At 47.9% G+C, this 19,548-nt stretch overlaps 1 protein-coding gene and 1 long non-coding RNA gene across 52 annotated transcripts in view; one reads left to right on the top strand and one right to left on the bottom strand.

Annotated features, from left to right (window-relative positions):
* LOC146399487 (uncharacterized) overlaps nt 1–7,809 on the top strand; it is a 49,989-nt gene extending 42,180 nt beyond the window's left edge. For both annotated transcript variants that reach the window (XR_014817857.1, XR_014817858.1), the window contains 4 exons: nt 3,464–3,557; nt 4,393–7,017; nt 7,207–7,348; nt 7,570–7,809. This is a non-coding gene — a long non-coding RNA (uncharacterized LOC146399487). The remainder of the gene's footprint in view (nt 1–3,463; nt 3,558–4,392; nt 7,018–7,206; nt 7,349–7,569) is intronic.
* Nucleotides 200–19,548, bottom strand: part of SVIL (supervillin) — a 285,309-nt gene continuing 265,960 nt past the window's right edge. For all 50 annotated transcript variants that reach the window (XM_021064753.2, XM_084980005.1, XM_021064767.2 and 47 more), the window contains 9 exons: nt 17,639–17,790; nt 14,379–14,484; nt 13,492–13,699; nt 11,750–11,883; nt 7,910–8,065; nt 6,283–6,426; nt 4,549–4,673; nt 1,319–1,474; nt 200–1,223 (listed from right to left, as the gene is read on the bottom strand). In XM_021064753.2, coding sequence (XP_020920412.1) covers nt 1,137–1,223; nt 1,319–1,474; nt 4,549–4,673; nt 6,283–6,426; nt 7,910–8,065; nt 11,750–11,883; nt 13,492–13,699; nt 14,379–14,484; nt 17,639–17,790 — 1,268 coding nt within the window. In that variant the 3' untranslated portion in view covers nt 200–1,136. The remainder of the gene's footprint in view (nt 1,224–1,318; nt 1,475–4,548; nt 4,674–6,282; nt 6,427–7,909; nt 8,066–11,749; nt 11,884–13,491; nt 13,700–14,378; nt 14,485–17,638; nt 17,791–19,548) is intronic.

The following is a 19,548-nucleotide window of genomic DNA, read 5'->3' as shown; positions in this document are numbered from 1 at the left end:
CAAAGTACTGAGAACTCATTTTCTGGGTCGACACTCTATTGATTTAGGCTGATGACCTTGTATAACATCCTGCCCTGAGTTAAAGGAAAAGTTACAGCAGTTACTACTGAAGGGTGAACTATGGGTCCCGAGTTACCATTTATAAAGGAAACATCTTTCTGAAAGGCACGCAATGAGAACCAGTCAATCCACTGTCGTGTTTATTCTGAAGCTTTTATTTTGGAGTCCTCCAGCGCCAAATGACATGTTTCATGTGTACAACAGGTATGAGAAATTGAGGTTTGTTTTTTTTTTTTTAATTTCTACTATTTTAGAGTAAAATGGTAATGTTTCAAACCATCGTCAAAAAATGCAGAGCCAACTTTTCTGTATAGAAACTGTACATAAAACAAGGCACTATACATTTGGGGCAGGGCACAGTAAGGAAGCAAGGTGGCCTCACACAGGGTCTTGTGAGCCTGTGTCAGGACATGTAAATTCTTTGTTCACCTTAGCACCGCAAGTAGTACTCAGAACGAGTCAGGCTTAATGCGAAGGAGATGCTTCTGAACACATGTGAAAGTCCACCTCGGTGGCAGAACTAACTCCATAGAAGCAACTCCAGCTACCTTTTACTATTCTTTTGACACCAAAAAAAAAAAAAAAAATCTTAAAAGTGAATGAATACATATTGCTTCGTTAAATACATATTTGATTTATACGGTGTTTATATAAATATATATATATTTTAGAATCCACAAACTATCAAAATAACACTTTATAAAGAGAACCGCTTCCAAAAAAAAAACCAAAAAAAAAAAAAAAAAATGAGGCAACGCTTCCCTGGAGCAGGAGGGCAGGGTCACGGCCACAGCCAAGGACCTGCTGCTTAAGTGCACAGAGGGACTCGGGTACCGTAGGAACATCGCCTGATGAATCGTGGAAAACAGTGGATCCAAAGAGTTCTCAGAAACATTTACAAAATACACAACTCCCAAACAAGCAGGAGAGCTGGTCACTTCATATTTTGAAGATGTGGACGAAAAAAAAAAAAATATTTTTTTAAAAGACTAACCCCTCCCTCCCCAGCTCTGCAAAACATCCTGGCCCAGTGGGACGGAACGTGACCATGGGGTTCCGCCAGCATCTCTCGTCACTCAGAACAGACCTTTTGCTTTCTTCAGGTTCACCTGCTTCCAGGCGGGCAGTGCATTGTATTCCTCTCGGGTCATGTCTAGTGCAAACTGCGAGCGAAAGAAATGCCCAGTGGCTGTGTGAGGGACCCTCTGACCAGCCAGGCGGGAGGCTCAACCACCCTCCCGCCCGAAGAGGCACTTACCTCAAAGTCTTCATCCGTGAGATAAATCTCCAGCTTCAGAGGATCAACCCCTTCGGGCAGTGGCCTGGCCAGAAGGTCAGCCAGGGGGTAGATGGTCTTACAGAGCTTGGCCAGGACATCCTCCACCAGGGTGATCTGGTTAGAAACTTCCGTGTCCTGGAGGAGAGGAGGGGGCAAAGAGCGGACCACATCTCATCATGCACCTGCAAACACGCTATCCCGGCCTGGAGAATCCCCCTCTCCCCCCCGACTTTTGGTGCCCACCCTCGCCCCGGATAGACCAGGAAAAAAAGTTCAGGGAATATCACCCAAGTGAATTATCCAGAAGGTGATTAAATATGAAGCTGAAACACCAGAAGCCTCCAAATAATGGACTTTGTTTATGGGTATTTGTTTATTTTTTTCTTTTTAGGACCACACCAGCTGCATATGGAAGTTCCTGGGCTAGGGGCTGAATTGGAGCTGCAGCTGCTGGCCTACATCACAGCCACAGCAACGCTGGATCCTTAACCCACTGAGCGAGACCAGGGATTGAAGCTGCATCCTCATGGATACTAGTCAGGTTCTTAACCTGCTACGCCACAACAGGAAGTCCTGTTTACAGGTACTTAAAAACAACCTTAAAAGGAATCACCATCTCTAGCATCCCCTTAAATACCATTTTTTTTTTTTTTAATTTATGGCTGCACCCACGGCATATGGAAGTTCCTGGGCCAGGGATTGAATCTGAGCCACAGAAGCTACCCAAAGCTGTGGCAACACCAGATCCTCTAACCCACTGCACCGGGTTGAGGATAAAAACCCACACCTCCACAGCAACCTGGCTGCTGCACTTGGATTCTTAACCCACGGTGTCATGGCAGGAACGCCCCCCATCTTTTAATCCTCAGTAGAAAAAGAAGGTAAGAAAATGCATCTAGGAGTTCCCGTCATGGCTCAGCAGTATTGAATCCAACTAGTATCCACCAGGATGTGAGTTTGATCTCTGGCTTCGCTCAGTGGGTTAAGGATCCGGTGTTGCAGTGAGCTGTGGTGTAGGTCACAGACACGGCTCAGATCTGGCGTTGCTGTGGCTGTGGTGTAGGCTGGCGGCTACAACTCCAATGTGACCCCTAGCCTGGGAGCCTCCATTAAAAAAAAAGAAAGAGAGAGAGAGGGAGAGAGAGAGAGAAACCATCTAGAATAGGCTGGGCCTTGCCTTTTTTTTTTCCCAACCACTGTCTGCATTTCATCTGAGCAGGTTATTCCTAGTAAATGATCTTCCTCCGTTAAACTTGGGACCCCCCCAGTGGGCTGCTTCCCTGGGGGCGGGGGGGGCGCAGTGGGGGGTTGGGAACGATGCTGTGAGAAGAGGCAGGTGGCTGAGGTCTGCACCTGACCTGAGGCCGTGTGTCTATCCCGCAGCTCCTCTGCCAGTGAAATGGAGGTGAGACCACGGATTTTAATGGACTACTGGGAAAATTCCAGGGGGAAATACGGAGCATTCAGAGCAGTGCCTGGCACAGAGTGGCTCCTAGTGAACTGTCATCACAGCCTGCCAGCTCCCTGGCCCACAGCCCTCAGGCTGCACAGGACAACCCAGAGCCCATCACCAGCTAAGGGAACGTGAGACGGAGCTGGAGACAGGTCCTTGAACTTGGACCATGCTCTCCGTCCCTAGAGCTCTGAGGTCTCCCAGGTGACACAGTCATCGTAGACAGAGCCCCCTGGCTGTGCCTGTTGGCTCCCAGGCTGCCTGAGCCCTGACCTGTGAAGGTCACCCTTGGGGCTCCAGAGAGAGGTCAGGATCGGCAGCCGAGACTAAACAGACCCTCTCTGCGGTCAAGCAGCAGGGCGCTTTGCCTGTTTCAAAGGACTCAGGCCTCCTATCAAATACCCGTGTCCGCCCCCCCCCGCCCCGTCATCTAAATGCAACAAACATATTTCTCACCACCTGCCCCCCACCTCCGGAATGGCTATGGTGAACAATGTTCAAAACTCATAAATTAAGACATTCTATGTAGCTGTCATAAGCATCCTCTCTTCTGTGCAGTTGGAAAGGATACCATTCTGGCAAAGAGGTTATAATACCTTATCAGGAGGGGCTCATGCCCCGAGTTATCTGAGCAGGTTAACTCATCATGGGCTTGTTTTGTGTCTCCTCAGATCCAGTGTTAACATCTGGGACATGAGGCCATTTGTGGTGCTTTATACGGACTTTGAAAAGCAGTGGATTTTTAGCTGACAGAGGAAGGGACAGGTGCGCTTTTTTTAAATATTAAATTTTGTTTTATTTTTCATCTTTTTAGAGCCACACTCACGGCATATGGAGGTTCCCCAGGCTAGGGGTTGGAGCTGTAGCCACCGGCCTACACCACAGCCACAGAAATGCAGGATTCGATCTGCATCTGTGACCTACGCCACAGCTCACAGCAATGCCAGATCCTTAACCCACTGAGTGAGGCCAGGGATTGAACCTGCGTCCTGATGGGTGCCAGTCAGATTCATTTCTGCTGAGCCACGAAGGGAACTCCCTTTTATTAAATTTTTTAAGGGGTTGAACTGGAGCTTCAGCTGAGACCTATGCCACAGTTACACTGGATCTTTAACCCACTGAGCGAAGCCAGGGATCAAACTTCATCCTCATGGACACCATGTCGGGTTCTTAACCCACTGAGCCACCACAGGAACTCTGAGGCGGCTGCTTTAATTTATACATCATCTCCAAAATAATTAAATTCACCTTTGCTTGGAGTTCCCATCATGGCTCAGCAGAAACAAATCTGACTAGGAACCAAGAGGTTGCAGGTTTGATCCCTGGCCTCACTCAGTGGGTTAAGGATCTGGTGTTGCCGTGAGCTGTGGTGTAGGTCACAGACACAGCTTGGATCTGGCGTGGCTGTGGCTGTGGTGTAGGCTGGCGGCTACAGCTCCAATTAAACCGCTAGCCTGGGAACCTCCATATGCCACGGGTGCGGCCCTGTAAAGACTATAGACAAAAAAAAAAAAATTCTCCTTTGCTTTTAAGTTTTTGGACCTGAGCACCAAAAAAATGGAGAAAATGACCCACACAGTTCCACTGATTTCTCCTCCAGCATTTCCTCTTCCTAAATCGATTCTACCCAGAGGCGTCAACGTGTTGGGAAGGAGACCACGCGCCCTCACATGAGAACCACTGACCGCTGCTTCCCGGGGTGGAGCTGCCCTACAACCAGAAAGGCGGGGCGCCACCTCGCCGGGGAAGGGCTCACCATTTCCGTGATTTCTGCGATGTCTTCTCTGTGCTCCCAGCTGGGGAACATGTTGGTGAAGGTCAGGGGTTCTAGACCAGCGTGGATGAGGTAAGACTTGGGGGGCGGCTTCTTGATGTTTTTTCCTGCGGGTCACACAAAATGCAGATGTCAGCAGACCCCGCCTGGGCCCCAAGACCCGTCTTTCTCTGATTTCCCCTGAGATCTTTGCATTGCTGGACTTTAGGCTTTAAATTGAACTTATGAGTGATTCATGGATGTGTACACACAATGTTAATTTTATGCATACATTTGCATGTGACTACATGTAACAGTGCCTGGACTGGATCTGACTCTAAAGTTCCTGAACTTAACAAAACACTTCCAGTCCCTGGTCCGGAGCTAAGAAAGCTTCTCTCCCAGTGGCTTCTGGGGTGGGACATTTCTCTCCTCCCAGATTTACCTGTGAAGTAATCCTTAGATTTCCTAACACAGCGCTGAGTTCAGTGGGAATGAAACAGCTGATGGGAGCATTTTATTATTATTTAAAATTTTTTAAGGGCCACACCCGTGGCATATGGAGGTTCCCAGGCTAGGGGTCGAATCAGAGCTGCAGCTGCCTGGCCTACGCCACAGGCACAGCAATGTGGGATCCAAGCCTCATCTGTGGCCTACATCACAGCTCACGGAAATGCCAGATCCTTAACCCACTGAGTGAGGCCAGGGATCGAACCTGCATCCTCATGGATACTAGTTGGACTCATTTCTGCTGCACCACAATGGGAACTCCTGATGGTAGTATTTTAGAAGCCACTTTATAGAGCTTAAACATTTGGTGGGAAGTTTAATAAGTTGTCATGAAAGAGCTTTGCAAGAGAAAATCAACTGTCCTTATTCAGTGACACTAATCCTTGAAATCTTAAAAATTCAGGTAAACTAATCACTGCCATCTTCATGGTATGTACAGGACTATAAATTTCAGGTGGCTGGTAGAACTGACAACACGAATTGACTCCAGATCTTTCTACTTCTTTGTATTTTCAAATTTTTATTTATTTTTGGCTGTGCCCGCGGGCATGCAGAAGTTCCTGGGCCAGGGATCAATCATTCTTTTTAGATATAATACTAAAAACCATAAGGAATGACAGAAGGGTTGACCCTGGCCTTCCAGCCCATTTGGGGGAGCCTGTTACTCTCTGATGGGGTGAAGCTGCGTGAGGACAGTGCATGGATGGAGCTTGCATGTCCCACAGCACAATTAATCCTGTGTGCAGAAGGCTTTTCACTAGGCTGGGCAACCCACAACACCACTGCTAACCTCGAGGGTGACAAGTTGGCCAGTCTCATAATATAAAAGAGAAAAATGATATGCACTGGTTTGCTATGGGGGAGGGGCAATGTGGGGCATGTGATTAAGAGGAATAAACTGTCGGGAACAAAATAAGCTACAAGGATATACAGTACAACAGAGGGAATATGGCTAATATTTGTTATAGCCTTTAAAACTATGAATCACAGTTGTACACCTGTAACTTATGTAATATTATATACATCAATTCTATTTCAATTTTAAAAAAGAAAAATGAAAGCTCCTTCATGCTGCAGCTAATTTCAAAATGAAAGAGCCTCAGAAAGTTAAAGGGAACAGCAAGGTTTCATGGCTGTCGGCAGCAAGAAAGAATGCCCGGACTGGGACTTGAACCCAGTCTACAGCCAGCCTGCGGGTCAGGCCAGCCGGTGCCTCAGCAGCCTCACCTCGGCAGTACTGCAGCACCGTCTCCATGGCGCTCTTCCGGTCGGAAGCCCAGCGGATGCGGGCGGAGCCGGTGATCTTGTTCTCGATGGGCCACCAGCCTTGCCAGAGGTACACCTCGTGGTGATTGTCCACGAGGAAAAGTGCTGCGAAGGCAGAGCAGACCAGACCATCGGGGACCCCTCCCCAAGCCTGACGGATGCCCCCTCCCACCCTGGTCAGTGGGAGAATCCCTTGGGCAGGTAAACTCAGGGACAAAGAGAGGGTCTCTGTGATGTCTCGGCCCTTTGAAGGTTAAGTGGGGAAGCACCTCTAGGCAGAGACAGCGTTGATGATGTGGGTCCCTCCCCCTTACCCTCGCCCCACCCCCTGGCTGCTCTTCTGGGTCCTGGCAGGTGCCAAGAATGGGACAGATAACATGCATGCCTCCCAAGGGGTTGTCAGCACCACGGCTCCCCAAAGAGTAGATGAAACACAGAAGGACACCACGCATGTCATCAATTCTCATGTCCCTTGTAGGGCTTATCTGCAGGTGATTTAAGTCTTTGGCTCTTTTAGAAACAGGCCTTAAAGACCAAGTGTTGCCCCCTTTTTCTCTTCAGCAAACCATCAGCCTGACTCCCAGTCCTCCTGGCCTGAGTCCCTCCCTGGCCCACCTCTCAGGATCCTGCGATAACCACATGCCTGAAAAGCCCCCTGGAGGCTGGTAACCCAAGCTGATCCTTAGGACGAAGGAGGTGAGGAGCAGCCCCTTTCAAGACACTCGCTAGACTTTGCCAGTATGATGTGTGCACCAGTCAGGCTTTGAAGGTGGGGACTGAGGCTGCCAGTGTCTGAGAGTGTCCTGGCTGCCACTCTAGACTCTGATGTGAGAGCAGAGATGCTATGAGGCCAGGGCAGCTGATCTCAGTCCAGCATCTTTACAGCCCGGTCTCTGCTGACTGTGACTGTCCCAACCACAACACCAGCACAGAGGTTCTGTCTTGAGGGGCCGGTCAAGTGGAAACAGCCCGGATTTGGGATAAGAAGACAGGCAAGAGCCTTGGTCCTGCTGTGCGGCCTCGTACGGTAGGCACTGCTCTCTCACTCACTCTGTAGACACTCCCAGGCCTCTGTTCCTTGGACTCTTGCTTTCCCAGGGCTCCCCTGTAGCTGGGGGCAGCCACAGGGCAGAGTTCTGGCTGGGGGGGATGTAGACTGAAGTCTGCGGGGGGCTTCTGGGATGATAAAAGGGAGAGTCACGGCCATGGCCATCAATGCCCTTCTTCCTGCTCTTATGTTTTGAATAGAATCATGATGGCTGGAGCAGGGGCAGCCATCTGGAGACCATGAAGCAGCAAGATGGAGGGAAAGCTGAGAAAACAGCAGAGACTCAGATCTGACACAGTTGTACTCAAGCTATTCTTAACTGATGAATTTGGGTGAGTTGACTCACTGAGGGTCATTTTTATATGCTGTATGGAACTGATGTCAGTTTCCTTAAGGGGAGGTGTGAGGATTAAATAATATAAGAAAGTGCACTTGGTAAATACAAACTGCTTAATGAATTACTTGATTTGCAAGTAAAAGGCTTTTTGGAAGGCGTGCCATCTGCTGGCTCAGCACCACTACCCCCTCTGCGGGCCATACCTGGCTGGGGGGCGCTGTACAGGTCTTCCTGCAAGAAGGGCATGGAATTGACCACAGAGGGGTCTCGGGCAGGGTACATGAACTCCGTGGCTGAGAAATCACCAGAAGAGCTGCTGAGGATGAACAGGCGGGGTGTGAAGTTAAAATTTCCAGGATCTTTGAAAGAAAAGAGAACAAAAGCTAAAGACAAAATATGCACCAAAGCCAATTCAAGGTGAATTTAGAGAATTAATGTACAACATGAAAGAAACCATAAAACATGAGCATAAAAAGAGGTAAGATTTATCTCAACTTGGAGGTGGGGAAGGCCTTTTTAATCATAACTGCAAAAGAAGTAATTCAAGGAGAAGAGATTTATGCATTGAACAACATACAGTTGAAAAATTTCGTTGCAGAAAAGGCACCCCAGCCAAACAAAAGGAAATGGCAAGTGACAAAATGGGTGCTATTAACATTCTTATTATAAGGAAACAATAAATGTCTAAACAAATGTGCTAAAGGCACAAATATTCACCTAAACAGACATACAAATGGCTATGAAATACACAGAGAAAACATTTAACTGTTATAACAGTAAGTTATAACAGTGTTTAGACAGCAATTTCTACCGCCACTGTTGGCAAAGAGGAAGAAATAATCAGAAGGCTATGATTATGCTCTGAAATGTACACGTTTGTATATTGCTGGGGAGAATGGAAGTTGAAGCCAATGACCTTTTATAACCTCAGCACAGGAGTTCCATGTCTAGGAAGTTACCCTGACTAGAAATGAATGCAGATGATGCTGAAAATTATTCGCTGTGTATTACTGTTTTAATAGAGAAGAACTGCAAACGACTCAGCTCTCCAATTACAGGACACAGGTTAAGGCGAGAGTGGCATATATTACAAAATACTTCATGAGATATCCTGCAGCCATTAAAAGTCTAAATATTAACACAGGGTTTGGGAAATTATTCATAATAAATTAGAGGGAAAAAGCGGGTTAAAACAGTGTGTACAATGAATGCTATCCAAAGTTGTTAGTTTTTTTGTGCCAAACCCATCCAAATTTTAACTAATTAAAATACATTTAAATAAACACATGCACTTATATACATAAATATAAATATATTTTAATGTGTGTATTGAAACATGCATTATTTAAATAAAGTAGTATGTGTAAATTGTTTATATATTTAAATAAATATACATATTGGAGTTCCGGTCGTGGCACAGCAGAAACGAATTTGACTAATATCCATGAGGATGCAGGTTTGATCCCTGGCCTCACTCAGAAGATTAAGGATCCAGCATTGCCGTGAGCTGTGGTGTAGGTTGCAACACGTGGCTTGGATCTGGTGTGACTGTGGCTGTGGTGTAGGCCAGCGGCTACGGTTCTTATTCGACTCCTAGCCTGGGAACATCCATATGCTGCAGGTGCAGCCCTAAAAAGCATTAAACAAAGAAATGTTACTTCTGGTTCACATCTTTGTGAGATGCGATCATAGGAACTTATTTTATTTCTTCTTTGTGCTTTCAAACATTTCCATCATCAATATGCGTTACAATATTCCGTCATCAATATGCATTACAATTGACCCTTGAACAATACAGATTTGAACTGCACGGGTCCACTTACACATGGAGATACTTCAACAAATATATTGGAATTTTTTAGAGATTTGTGACAATTTGAAAAAACTCATAGATGAACTGCGTAGCCTAGAAGAATTGGGAAAATTTAGGTATGTCATGAATGCATCAAATATAATGTAGATATTAATCTATCCTAATAGACATAAGGTGAATGATATTTAGTCTAAAGTTAATAATATGTTTTCTTACTCCTTGATAACTTGGTTTTCAAATAATTACATTCCTTTATAGTATGGCTCTCTTGTAACTGGAGAAACTGCATATCAGTCTATCATCATGGATAAGTAATTTTTTTAAAAAAATGTAACTGTTTTGAAGTTCCCTGGTGGCACATCAAGTTAAGGATCCACCATTTGTCACTGTAGCAGCTCAGGTCACTGCTATGGCTTGGGGTTAAATCCCTGGCCTGGGAAACCGTGTTTTGGGTACTGCATTAGGAATATGACTGTAAAACTGCCTGCCATAAAAACTGGTAAATATTCATTCATTAGTATACAGGCTGGGCTGCTGTGAAGCACTTGTATCAGTGACACTAGGCAACCATAAAGCAATCACGTTGCTGTTTCTTCCTTATCAATGCATGAATCATTATGCCTGTTAAAAAAAAATATGAATTTCGGAGTTCCCGTCATGGGTCAGTGGACAACGAACCCAACTAGGACCCATGAGGTTGTGGGTTTGATCCCTGGCCTTGCTCAGTGGTTTAAGGATCCAGCATTGCTGTGGCTGTGGTGTAGGCCAGCAGCTACAGCTCTGATTCAACTCCTAGCCTAGGAACCTCCATGTGCTGAGGGTGTGGCCCTAAAAAAAATAAAATAAATAAAAAATTTTGAGGGGGAGTTAAGTTATATGTGGATTTTCAGTTCTGTGGGGGGATTGACCCCTGACCTCCACGTTGTTCAAGGGTCAACATGCCTGTGGCATGTGAAAGTTCCCAGGCCAGGGATCGAACCCATGCCACAGCAGCTGCACTGACAATGCCAGATCCTTAACCTGCTAAGCTGGCTAGGGAACTCCTCTACTCTCTTTTAAAAACCTATGTTGGAGTTCCCATTGTGGCTCGGCAGAAATGAATCTGACTGGTATCCATGAGGACGTGGGTTCAATCCCTGGCCTGGCTCAGTGGGTTAAGGATCTGGCATTGCCGTGAGCTGTGGTGCAGGTTGCAGACATGGCTCAGATCTGGCATTGCTGTGGCTCTGTGTAGGCTGGCAGTTATAGCTCTGATTCGACTCCTACCCTGGGAACCTCCATATGCCACGGGTACGGCCCTGAAAAGACCAAAAAAAAAAACCAAAAAACAAAAAACAAAAAAACAACCCATGTAAAAGTTTGTGAAAACTGAGAGGCAGTATAAAGGAGTGGTTCTGAGGATGCTCTGTGTTGTCCAACCTGCAGCAAGCTGGTTGGCCTCCCCAGGCCTCCGTTTCCCACTGGTGTAAAGAACAGCGTGTGTTGGGTTGTGGGCACTAAATGAGTTAATGTATAGCAAGTGTTTAGACAGTGTCTAACATCCAAAACTGTATTATTGGTTTTTCTCATGTTATTCTGTATTTAAGTTGATCTGTATTTTGTGATTTAAAGACAAGACCTACTTTCTAATTTAAACCCCACTATATCCCTGCACCCTGAATGACTGGCCAAACCAAAAGCATCTTGTTCCAGAGGTTCACTCTGTGCTCCTCTCGCCTTCCTAACCAAGAAGGTCATTCCTCCACCTCCAAGGCTTTGTGTAAGTGCTGTGTCTTCCATGGAGCCCTGTGTGATTTCCCCTGGAAGTCATCTTTTTTTCCTTTTCTTTTTAGGGCTCACCTGTGACATATGGAAGTTCCCGAGCTAGGGGTTGAGTTCAAGCTGCAGCTACCAGCCACAGCCACACAGGATCTTAAACCCACTAAACAAGGGCAGGGATCGAACCCGCATTCTCATGGGTGCTAGTCGGGTTCGTAACCCACTGAGCCACAATGGGAACTCCCATCTTTTTTCTTTTTAACTCTCCACCTCTTTCCCCTGGACCTCATTTCTGACATAGCAAGTTTCCCTTTAGCATCATGATTAGTCAGACACACTATTTAGCCTCCTTGTTGGGTTGCTGGCCCAGGAAGACCTGCCTGGGAGCCATTCGCCCTGTGCTGTGTGGAGCACGTGCGTGTATATAGGTACCGGGTGAACCTGCAGGCAGAGGCTCCGGGCTGGGGGTTACCTTGAAGCATGCAGTCGTAGGCTTTCCGGTCTCTCCGCCCCAACGCGTCCCAGAACCCCAAGGGCTCTGACCCTTCGTCACATTCGTGAATTGTCACTTTGCTGCTACTGTGCAGCCCTGCCTCTAGGGGACATCTGTAAGGAGAGAGAGAGAGCACGGGAGTTTTCGTGAGGCCGGGAAGTGTCGGCAGCACAAAATCATTCAAGACTGAATCTGGAGATGGGTTCACCTCTCTTCTGCTTTCCAGCTAAAACACTTCTTGAAATGAAGGGAAATATGCTTTGCAGCATAGTTGAGAGTGATTACGTGTGGCTGGGGGTTGCCCTTAGAAACGTATGATGACAAAGAGACATGATGAAAATGATATACGTTTTATATGTAACATACGTGTTTTCCATTCCTCATCCCGAGCTGGGTGGGTCCCGTACCAGAGCCCTGTCCCTAAGCCTGTGCGTGGCACCAGGCTGGGGTCCAGCATGTTTTGGCTGAAGGAGGGAGTGTGTGACTCGTCATGCTTTTCCCCCATGGTCCAGGGAAGAACTGCAGGGACCATGAGCACCCTGGGAGACCTGCCAAACCTTGCTCCTCATCCCTGCCAGCTCCCTGCGCCTCACAATGACATTTCAAGACGAAACATCTTCCTTCACAGCTGTCTGCCTGCTGGAAGGGTTGTCAGCACAGTCCTGGGGACATGCCATGCCACACCATCCGTCGTGGTGCCCAGAGAGTGGATTTTAAACCATTGCACCAGGTGGGAAGTGGCCCTGGGACACCCTTCATTTCTACTGTACAGGTGTCACCAAGGTCCTCCCAGGTGGGCTGAAGAACTGCTGGGCATCCGCTGACGCCTGGGGGATGGGGCACTGGGGTTCCTTGAAAGCCTGCAATGCCGTTCTTCACAGGCTACAGAGAGCGCAGAGGCAGCAAAAGCCCACCTGGACAGGTGGCGGGTGGCTCAGCTTCTCCTTGGCTCCTTACCCCTGGCTTGCCCAGAGTCACAGGGCGCAGTATCTGGGTAGTGGGCACTTGGGGGAGCCTGCCCGGGAGACGACAGAGACCTAGCACCTGGTTTGCTTGCCCAAGAGCCCTCGTGGGGGCTCCTGTAATGCCTCAGGTGGGGACACTGTTTTCCTCTAAGGAAGAGGCACTGAACAGACACAGTGGGTGATTTCCAGACTCTCTGTAACTAAATGCTCTTAAACTTTCCACTGCTCTGACCAAACCAACTCTGATCCCCTAAGTGATATCTGAAATTTGCTCAATGTTTATTTTTGACCACACCCACCACATGGTGAAGTGCGGAAGTTCTGGGGCTGGGGGTCGAACCCACATCACAGCAGTGACCCGAGCCGCAGCAGAGACCATGCTGGATCCTAAACCTGTAGGGCCAAGGCATGTAGAAATTTGCTCTTTAAATAGCAAAGGACTCCAGGCTGACAATTCAAAAGCCAAATCCCATCTCCAAGGAAGCTGCTTCACGTCAGCTACTTTTTACTGAGGTAGGTAAATCCTCAGGAAGTGGGGGAACCCTCACAGGGGAGATCTGGGCTGGATGCGTGTCACATGCACTTGTACCATCAGCCCCCCGCGGCCCCCCCACCCCCCGACTTCGTTGGCAACGCGCCTCCCACCCCGCCCCCCCATCACCGTGAGTCACTCTAGGCACACAGGACGGCCAAGGGGACCTTGGGATCCTTCCACCCAGCCTGCAACGAGGCAACCCTCAGGCACGCAGCACTCACTGTTCCTTGATTTTATTTGCCGCAGTCCTTCCGACCTCCTTTGTGTGGGCCTGGGCTTTGCATCCGTGCCACAGGTAGATGAGGGCTTTATGGACGTTGAGGACAACCATGGATGTCCTGGACCTCAGGCTGCTGCAGTGACAGGCCACCTCCAGCAAGTTGCCCTCAATGGGCACCTCTCCACGCACACAGTACAACCTCCACTCGCCTGCAGGGGGCACCAGAGGCACAGTTAGGCCTCAGCTGCAGAGGAGGAGGGGCAGAGTGGAGGGGGAGGGACCCAGTGCAGGGGGGAGGAGCCCCGCAGAGGGGGAGGGGTGGGGGCAGCCGAAGGTCCCTCCTCCTTCCTGTGACAGGAGGTGCAGGTGGAGGTGAGGCAGACACTTGGCCTTAGGTCCAAAAAGCAAGTCTTTTTCGAGTTAGAAGCAGGTCACCAACAGTTCACGATGCAGAAATACCATTTTTAAAAAATGTATAAATACCCAGGTAGGTCATAACAGACATACTTTAAAAGGCTCTAAGTGTATGATTTTTGGGGGGAAAGGCATGGGGGGCAATGCTGGCCAACAAAAACCCCCTAATTTCAAAGAGAAGATAACTGATTTTGCTTTTCCCTCCTAAAAAAAGAGCTGCTGTGAAGATCCCATTTAAGGTTGAGTCATCTTCCAGCAGCCTCCTGCCTGCAAGGCTGGATTCAGACAACAGTTCTGAAGGGGGAGGGGCACAGGCTCCCATAAAGCTGATTTACAAGGCAAACATCAGGCGGCTTTCAGTGGTAAAGCCACAGCCATATGAAGAGAGACTTACCCTAAACCCCCACGCCTATAAAAGTACCTTCCAGGAGAGAAAGGGAAAAAAAGCAAATTCCAACAGTAAAAGTGACTCACTTTGTGTGTTTTCTTCCTCCTCCTCCCGTCTCCCAGAGTGCACCACCATGCCCCCCTGGAAACACTGCAGGAAACACGGGGGCTCCTTTCCCTGGAGAACCTGGACCTTCCAATGCAAACACATTACAGTAAGTCCTACGTACCGGTTTTGCAGAGTCATAAAAATAATACATGCCTGTTGCAGAAAATCTACAAAATATTGAGAAGGACAAATAAAAAGCAGTGACAATACTCTTATTTGTAGATGGTTTATATTAAACCATATTATACGAAGATTTAGCACTCTTAAATTCCAGTGCACAGCTTTCCTCTATTACAAAGTATTTTTCAGGGCTGTATTTTTCCCAAATAGGATTGCTGTTTCATACTGTGATTTTCCTCAACTAATGTTTTTCTGTCATTGCATATTCTTTTAAAACATGAATCTGGATATTTTAACGGTATTCCATTGTATGGATATGACATGATTAATTGAAACATGTTTTTAAGAATGACCCATCACTGACTTGTAATTCCAGGGGAAAGAACTGTCTCTTTGGTGACCTCTCATCCACTCACAGCCTGTCACTTCAAGGTGCTTCTGCTCACACATCTGTTAACACATCAGCCTGAGAGCCATCAGAATAACAATACCATAGGGTTGAGCCAACTGACTCTCACTTTGCCAAGACGTGTTCCCTTAAACAGGAAATTGTTTATTGAGCCTGGCAGCCTGGGGAGCATTAAAAGGTAGGAAGCATTTCTCACCATGATTTAATATCAATCTTAGGGCCCATTTTGCGTCATTAAGTGCCATTTTGCGGCTGGATTTTCTGTTCCTGCAATGATTTCCCATGCTTTGGATTGATAAGAAATGAAATGATCAAATTAGAAAGATTAAGACTCAAAACTCTAAGGAATGACTGAAGTTACGATAAAACATTCATTCCGGGAGTTCCTGTTGTAGCTCAGCAGAAATGAATCTGACTAGTATCCACGAGGGCACAGGTTCAATCCCTGGCCTTGCTCAGTGGGTCAGGTATCTGGCACTGCCATTAGCTGTGGTGTAGGTCATAGACTCGGCTCAGATCCCGCATTGCTGTGGCTGTGGTGTAAGGCCAGCAGCTACAGCTCCATTTCGACCCCTAGAGCCTGGGAAGCTCCATATGCTGCAAGTGCAGCCCTAAAAAAAAAAAAAAAAAAAAAAAAAAAAAAAAAAAAAAAAAAAAAAAAAAAAATAGGGAGTTCCCGTCGTGGCGCAGTGGTTAACGAATCCGACTAGGAACCATGAGGTTGCGGGTTCGATCCCTGCCCTTGCTCAGTGGGTTAACGATCCTGTGTTGCCGTGAGCTGTGGTGTAGGTCACAGACGCGGCTCAGATCCCGAGTGGTTGTGGCTCTGGCATAGGCTGGCAGCTACAGCTCTGATTAGACCCCTAGCCTGGGAACCTCCCATATGCCGTGGGAGTGGCCCAAGAAATGGCAAAAAAATAATAATAATAATAATAATAAAATAAAAAAATAAACATTCATTCAGCCTTTGCCCAAAAAAAGACAAAAAAAAAAAAGGCAGTTGAAGTGATCTCTTATGAGGCAAAAATGAACAACTGTTTGTCACTGAAAACTATCTGTAAAATATAGTTCATAGTACAAAGGATGCATTAAATGCTTTTTAGGGAAGCCAGCTGGATCAGCTGGATCTTAGGAATCTAGAAGGCTGAGTGAGTGCTGAGATATTTCTGGAAAAAAATTCCCCTGCTCTTCTTCCTTACACTGTTGTTAACTCTTCAGCTAAGATAGGGTGTCATGCTTTCCAAAACCTCAGAGTCAACTCTTTAATTGCTGGTAATAAAGGATGGGATCTGAGGCATAGATAATCCAAACATGAAAAAGAAATGCTTTCAAATCCTTAGTTTGGGGCAGGAATAGCTGCCAGGCACTACGCAGGCCCTGGGGTAATAACGGTGGGCAAGACCAGGACAGATGTGGTCTGTTTCAGGCTTGCAGAGGAAGACAGAATACGTAAGTAAACAAAACAACTCTTTACATAGGAGTAAGTGCTAGGAAAAAACAGAGCAGAGCAGAGGGACAGAGAAGGATAGGAATAAGGGGAGGGATTTGGATAAAACATGGAGGCAACATTCCAACAGAAACGTGAATTCTGTAAGGTTCCAGGCCAGGGAATCAGTGCAAAGGCCCTGGGGTGGGTGGAAAGAGGGAAGAACCAGAAGGTGGTGGGAGTGGCCTGACCACGTGCAAGGGGAGGGAAGTTGGAGAAGGGTGCCCTCTGACCCCTGGGAGACTGTCAGATGGTGGTCCGAGTGTGATGGACAGCAAAGGCGAGGCAGGATCTGATCTGTCTTTAGAAAAATCACCTGAGGAATGCAGACAGTGGGAAGATTCAATTTTTTCCATCAATCTGCTATTTCTTTGGGCTAGATTTGTGCAAGTGGAATAAATGATCAAAGTCTATGAGTATTTTAAGGTGCCTGACCCAACACTGCTTTGCGGGATGGCTATTTCTATTTCTGCTTCCCAGTGGAAGCAGGTACGGGAACCCAACCCACTGAATCCTTGCCAGCCCTGTCTTCTAAAAGTCTCTGCCATTTTAGGAGTGGAAAATGGCATCTCTCTCTCTCTCTCTTTTAATTTCCAATTCCTTGATGGTTAAGTTGAAGCTGAAAAAAAAAATAACACTCAAGGACTCTTTGTACTTGTTCTGTGGACTGTTTGCTGATATACTTTAAGGTTCTACTATAAGAGGTCTGCCTTCCTGGCCAGTGGGAGGGGAGATGACTGGTGAGGCAGAGCCTGAAATCTGGAGAAGCTGGACTAGGATTAAGGGGGCTTTAGACAATGGTGTCTTGGTTCATTAGAATCATGACCTTAAGAAGTTCCCATTGTGGTGCAACGGAAACGAATCCGACTAGTATCCATGAGGATGCGGGTTCAATCCCTGGCCTCACCCAGTGGGTTGGGGATCCAGCGTTGCCGTGAGCTGTGGTGTAGGTCACAGATGTGGCTCAGATCCCATGTTGCTGTGGCTATGGTGTAGGCAGGCAGCTATATAGCTTCTATTATTCAACCCCTAGCCTGGAAACCTCCAAATGCCGAGGGAACTGCCTTAAAAAGCATGCGCGCGCGCGCACACACACACACACACACACATGCACGCACGCACGCGCGAATCCGGTCTTTAAGGGACCAGGCCACACCACACATCTTACAACTCCTGGAAAGGACACCTCCGTCATTTCTGGCGCATTTGCCTCCAGGACCTACCTGGGCTCCCCTTTCTTCGTCCAGCTCCACTGTCATCAGAGCCGATGTGCCCTTCTCGCTCACAGTCGACTGCCGGCCTTGCCAGAAGAAGTAGACACACTTCTCTTTGCCGGCCACCCTGACCGAATGCTCCCCCCTTTGCCGACTTCCCACTGCAAACACACAGAACAGCAGAGCGGGGTGAGCAACCAATAAACCCAGAGAAGAGCCAAGGTGGGGCTCAGAGCCCCAGCGTGGGTGGGGACAAACAGCAAAGGAGGAGCTTTGGGGAGTTCCCCCTGGGATGCAGTGGGTTAAGGACCCAAGGGCACTGCGGAGGTACAGATTCGATTCCCCAGCCCGGTGCAGTGGGTTAAAGGATTCAGTGTTACTGCAGCTGCGTCTTGGATTTGATTCCTGGCCCCGGGAATTTCTATATGCTGTGGGTGCGACCATTTAAATGAAAACAAAAACAAAACCAGAAAATCAGCTTAGGGGTGCAGGGCAGGGGCAAAATTCACAACTGAGGGTGACATCAATTTCATCAGGGGAGGAGAGACAAACCACCTTTCTGCTAGCTCGCGGATCCTGAGTTTCCAGACTGGAGAAAAAGGGACTGAAGGGTCCTCCTGATACCCTGAGAAAAACAGCTGTCATCCTAGGGGAGGTGGCAGGTCCTCCAAGTGTGTGACAGAGAAAAGCCACGCTGCCAGAGCAGGGCCGGGGGCTCAAAGACACAAATGCATTCTCCACATGACACCCTCCTTTGGTGGCAGATGAGCTGAGGGAGAAAGGAGACTGCGAACTGCAGCTGGGCCGGCGGCAAGCACGAAGGGAAAAAGGCAGTCTGCCAAAACCATCCTGCCTACCTCACCCTGAAGCCTCCAAGTTCGGTCAGAAGCAGGAAAGAGAGGGTGCTGATGGATCAGTTTCACACAATAACCTGGGATGGAGAGATCGGCCACCAGGGCGTGCAGCCAGGATTAAGGGCAGGTTATCTCACCGTCTGGGACCTCGAGGGCATTGGCTAAATCTTAGCAGGGCAAACAACATAGACTTTTCTCTTTTGAAGTTTGTAAGACAGTAAGTTACTAGATACACATTTTCTTGGGAAAAGACTGTTTGCTATCTTCCTATATAAACATGATTTGTCTTTTGGGTGAATAATCCTTGAACATGGTAAATGGCAGTCACGTGGGCCAGTGCCCTGTCTGCTGGGGCCGCCCCAGAAAAGCTCCGGGGATCCAGTCCTGTTTGCAGGTGCAGCCCTTGTGGGGGCTGAGTGATGTGGGGGCTGGGCCGGCTGTCACCAAGGGGCCAGTGCTTCCGTGACGAAGAGCACGGAGCGGCTGCACGTGCCATGAGGCCAGGCTTTTTTGCTCCCCGAGGGACAGCCTGGAACCTGAATGCTCCCTGGCCTCACTTAATCCTCTGCAGCTGGGCTTTGTCAAAACTGTCACTTTGCTCATAAAGGTGCCGCGGGGTCTGGCTGTGACCTGTACGCTGTGCTCGCTGGGAAGAAATGACAGGAAGTATTTGCCCGGGTCAAAGCCGCATTTCTTAGAGGCCTCCAAGTAAATAGTCCAGGAAGGCCTCAGAAACCTGAGATCTAGTTGAAAAATGCATTTTAATATCGTTTTAGTCCTTAATTCACTTTCCATCACTTTTTTCCCCCTTTTTATGGCTGTACCTTTAGCATATGGAAGTTCCCAGGCTAGGGGTCAAGTCAAAGCTACAGCTGCCGGCCTATACCACCGCCACAGCAACACCAGATCCGAGCCGTATCTGTGACCTATGCTGCAGCTTGTGGCAATGCCGGATCCTTAACCCACTGAACGAAGCCAGGGATTAAACCTGCATTCTCATGGATACTATGTCAGCTTCTTAACCCACTGAGCCACAGTGGGAACTCCTCCATCCCTTCCCTTTTG

Source organism: Sus scrofa, chromosome 10, assembly GCF_054392235.1.
Source record: "Sus scrofa isolate SSC_HxYL_T2T_F1_AM1 chromosome 10, Sscrofa_HxYL_maternal_Yorkshire_Landrace_v2.0, whole genome shotgun sequence".
NCBI classification, from domain to species: Eukaryota; Metazoa; Chordata; class Mammalia; order Artiodactyla; family Suidae; genus Sus; species Sus scrofa.
Note: the sequence above shows the minus strand (reverse complement) of the source record. Positions and strands in the feature narration are given on the sequence as shown.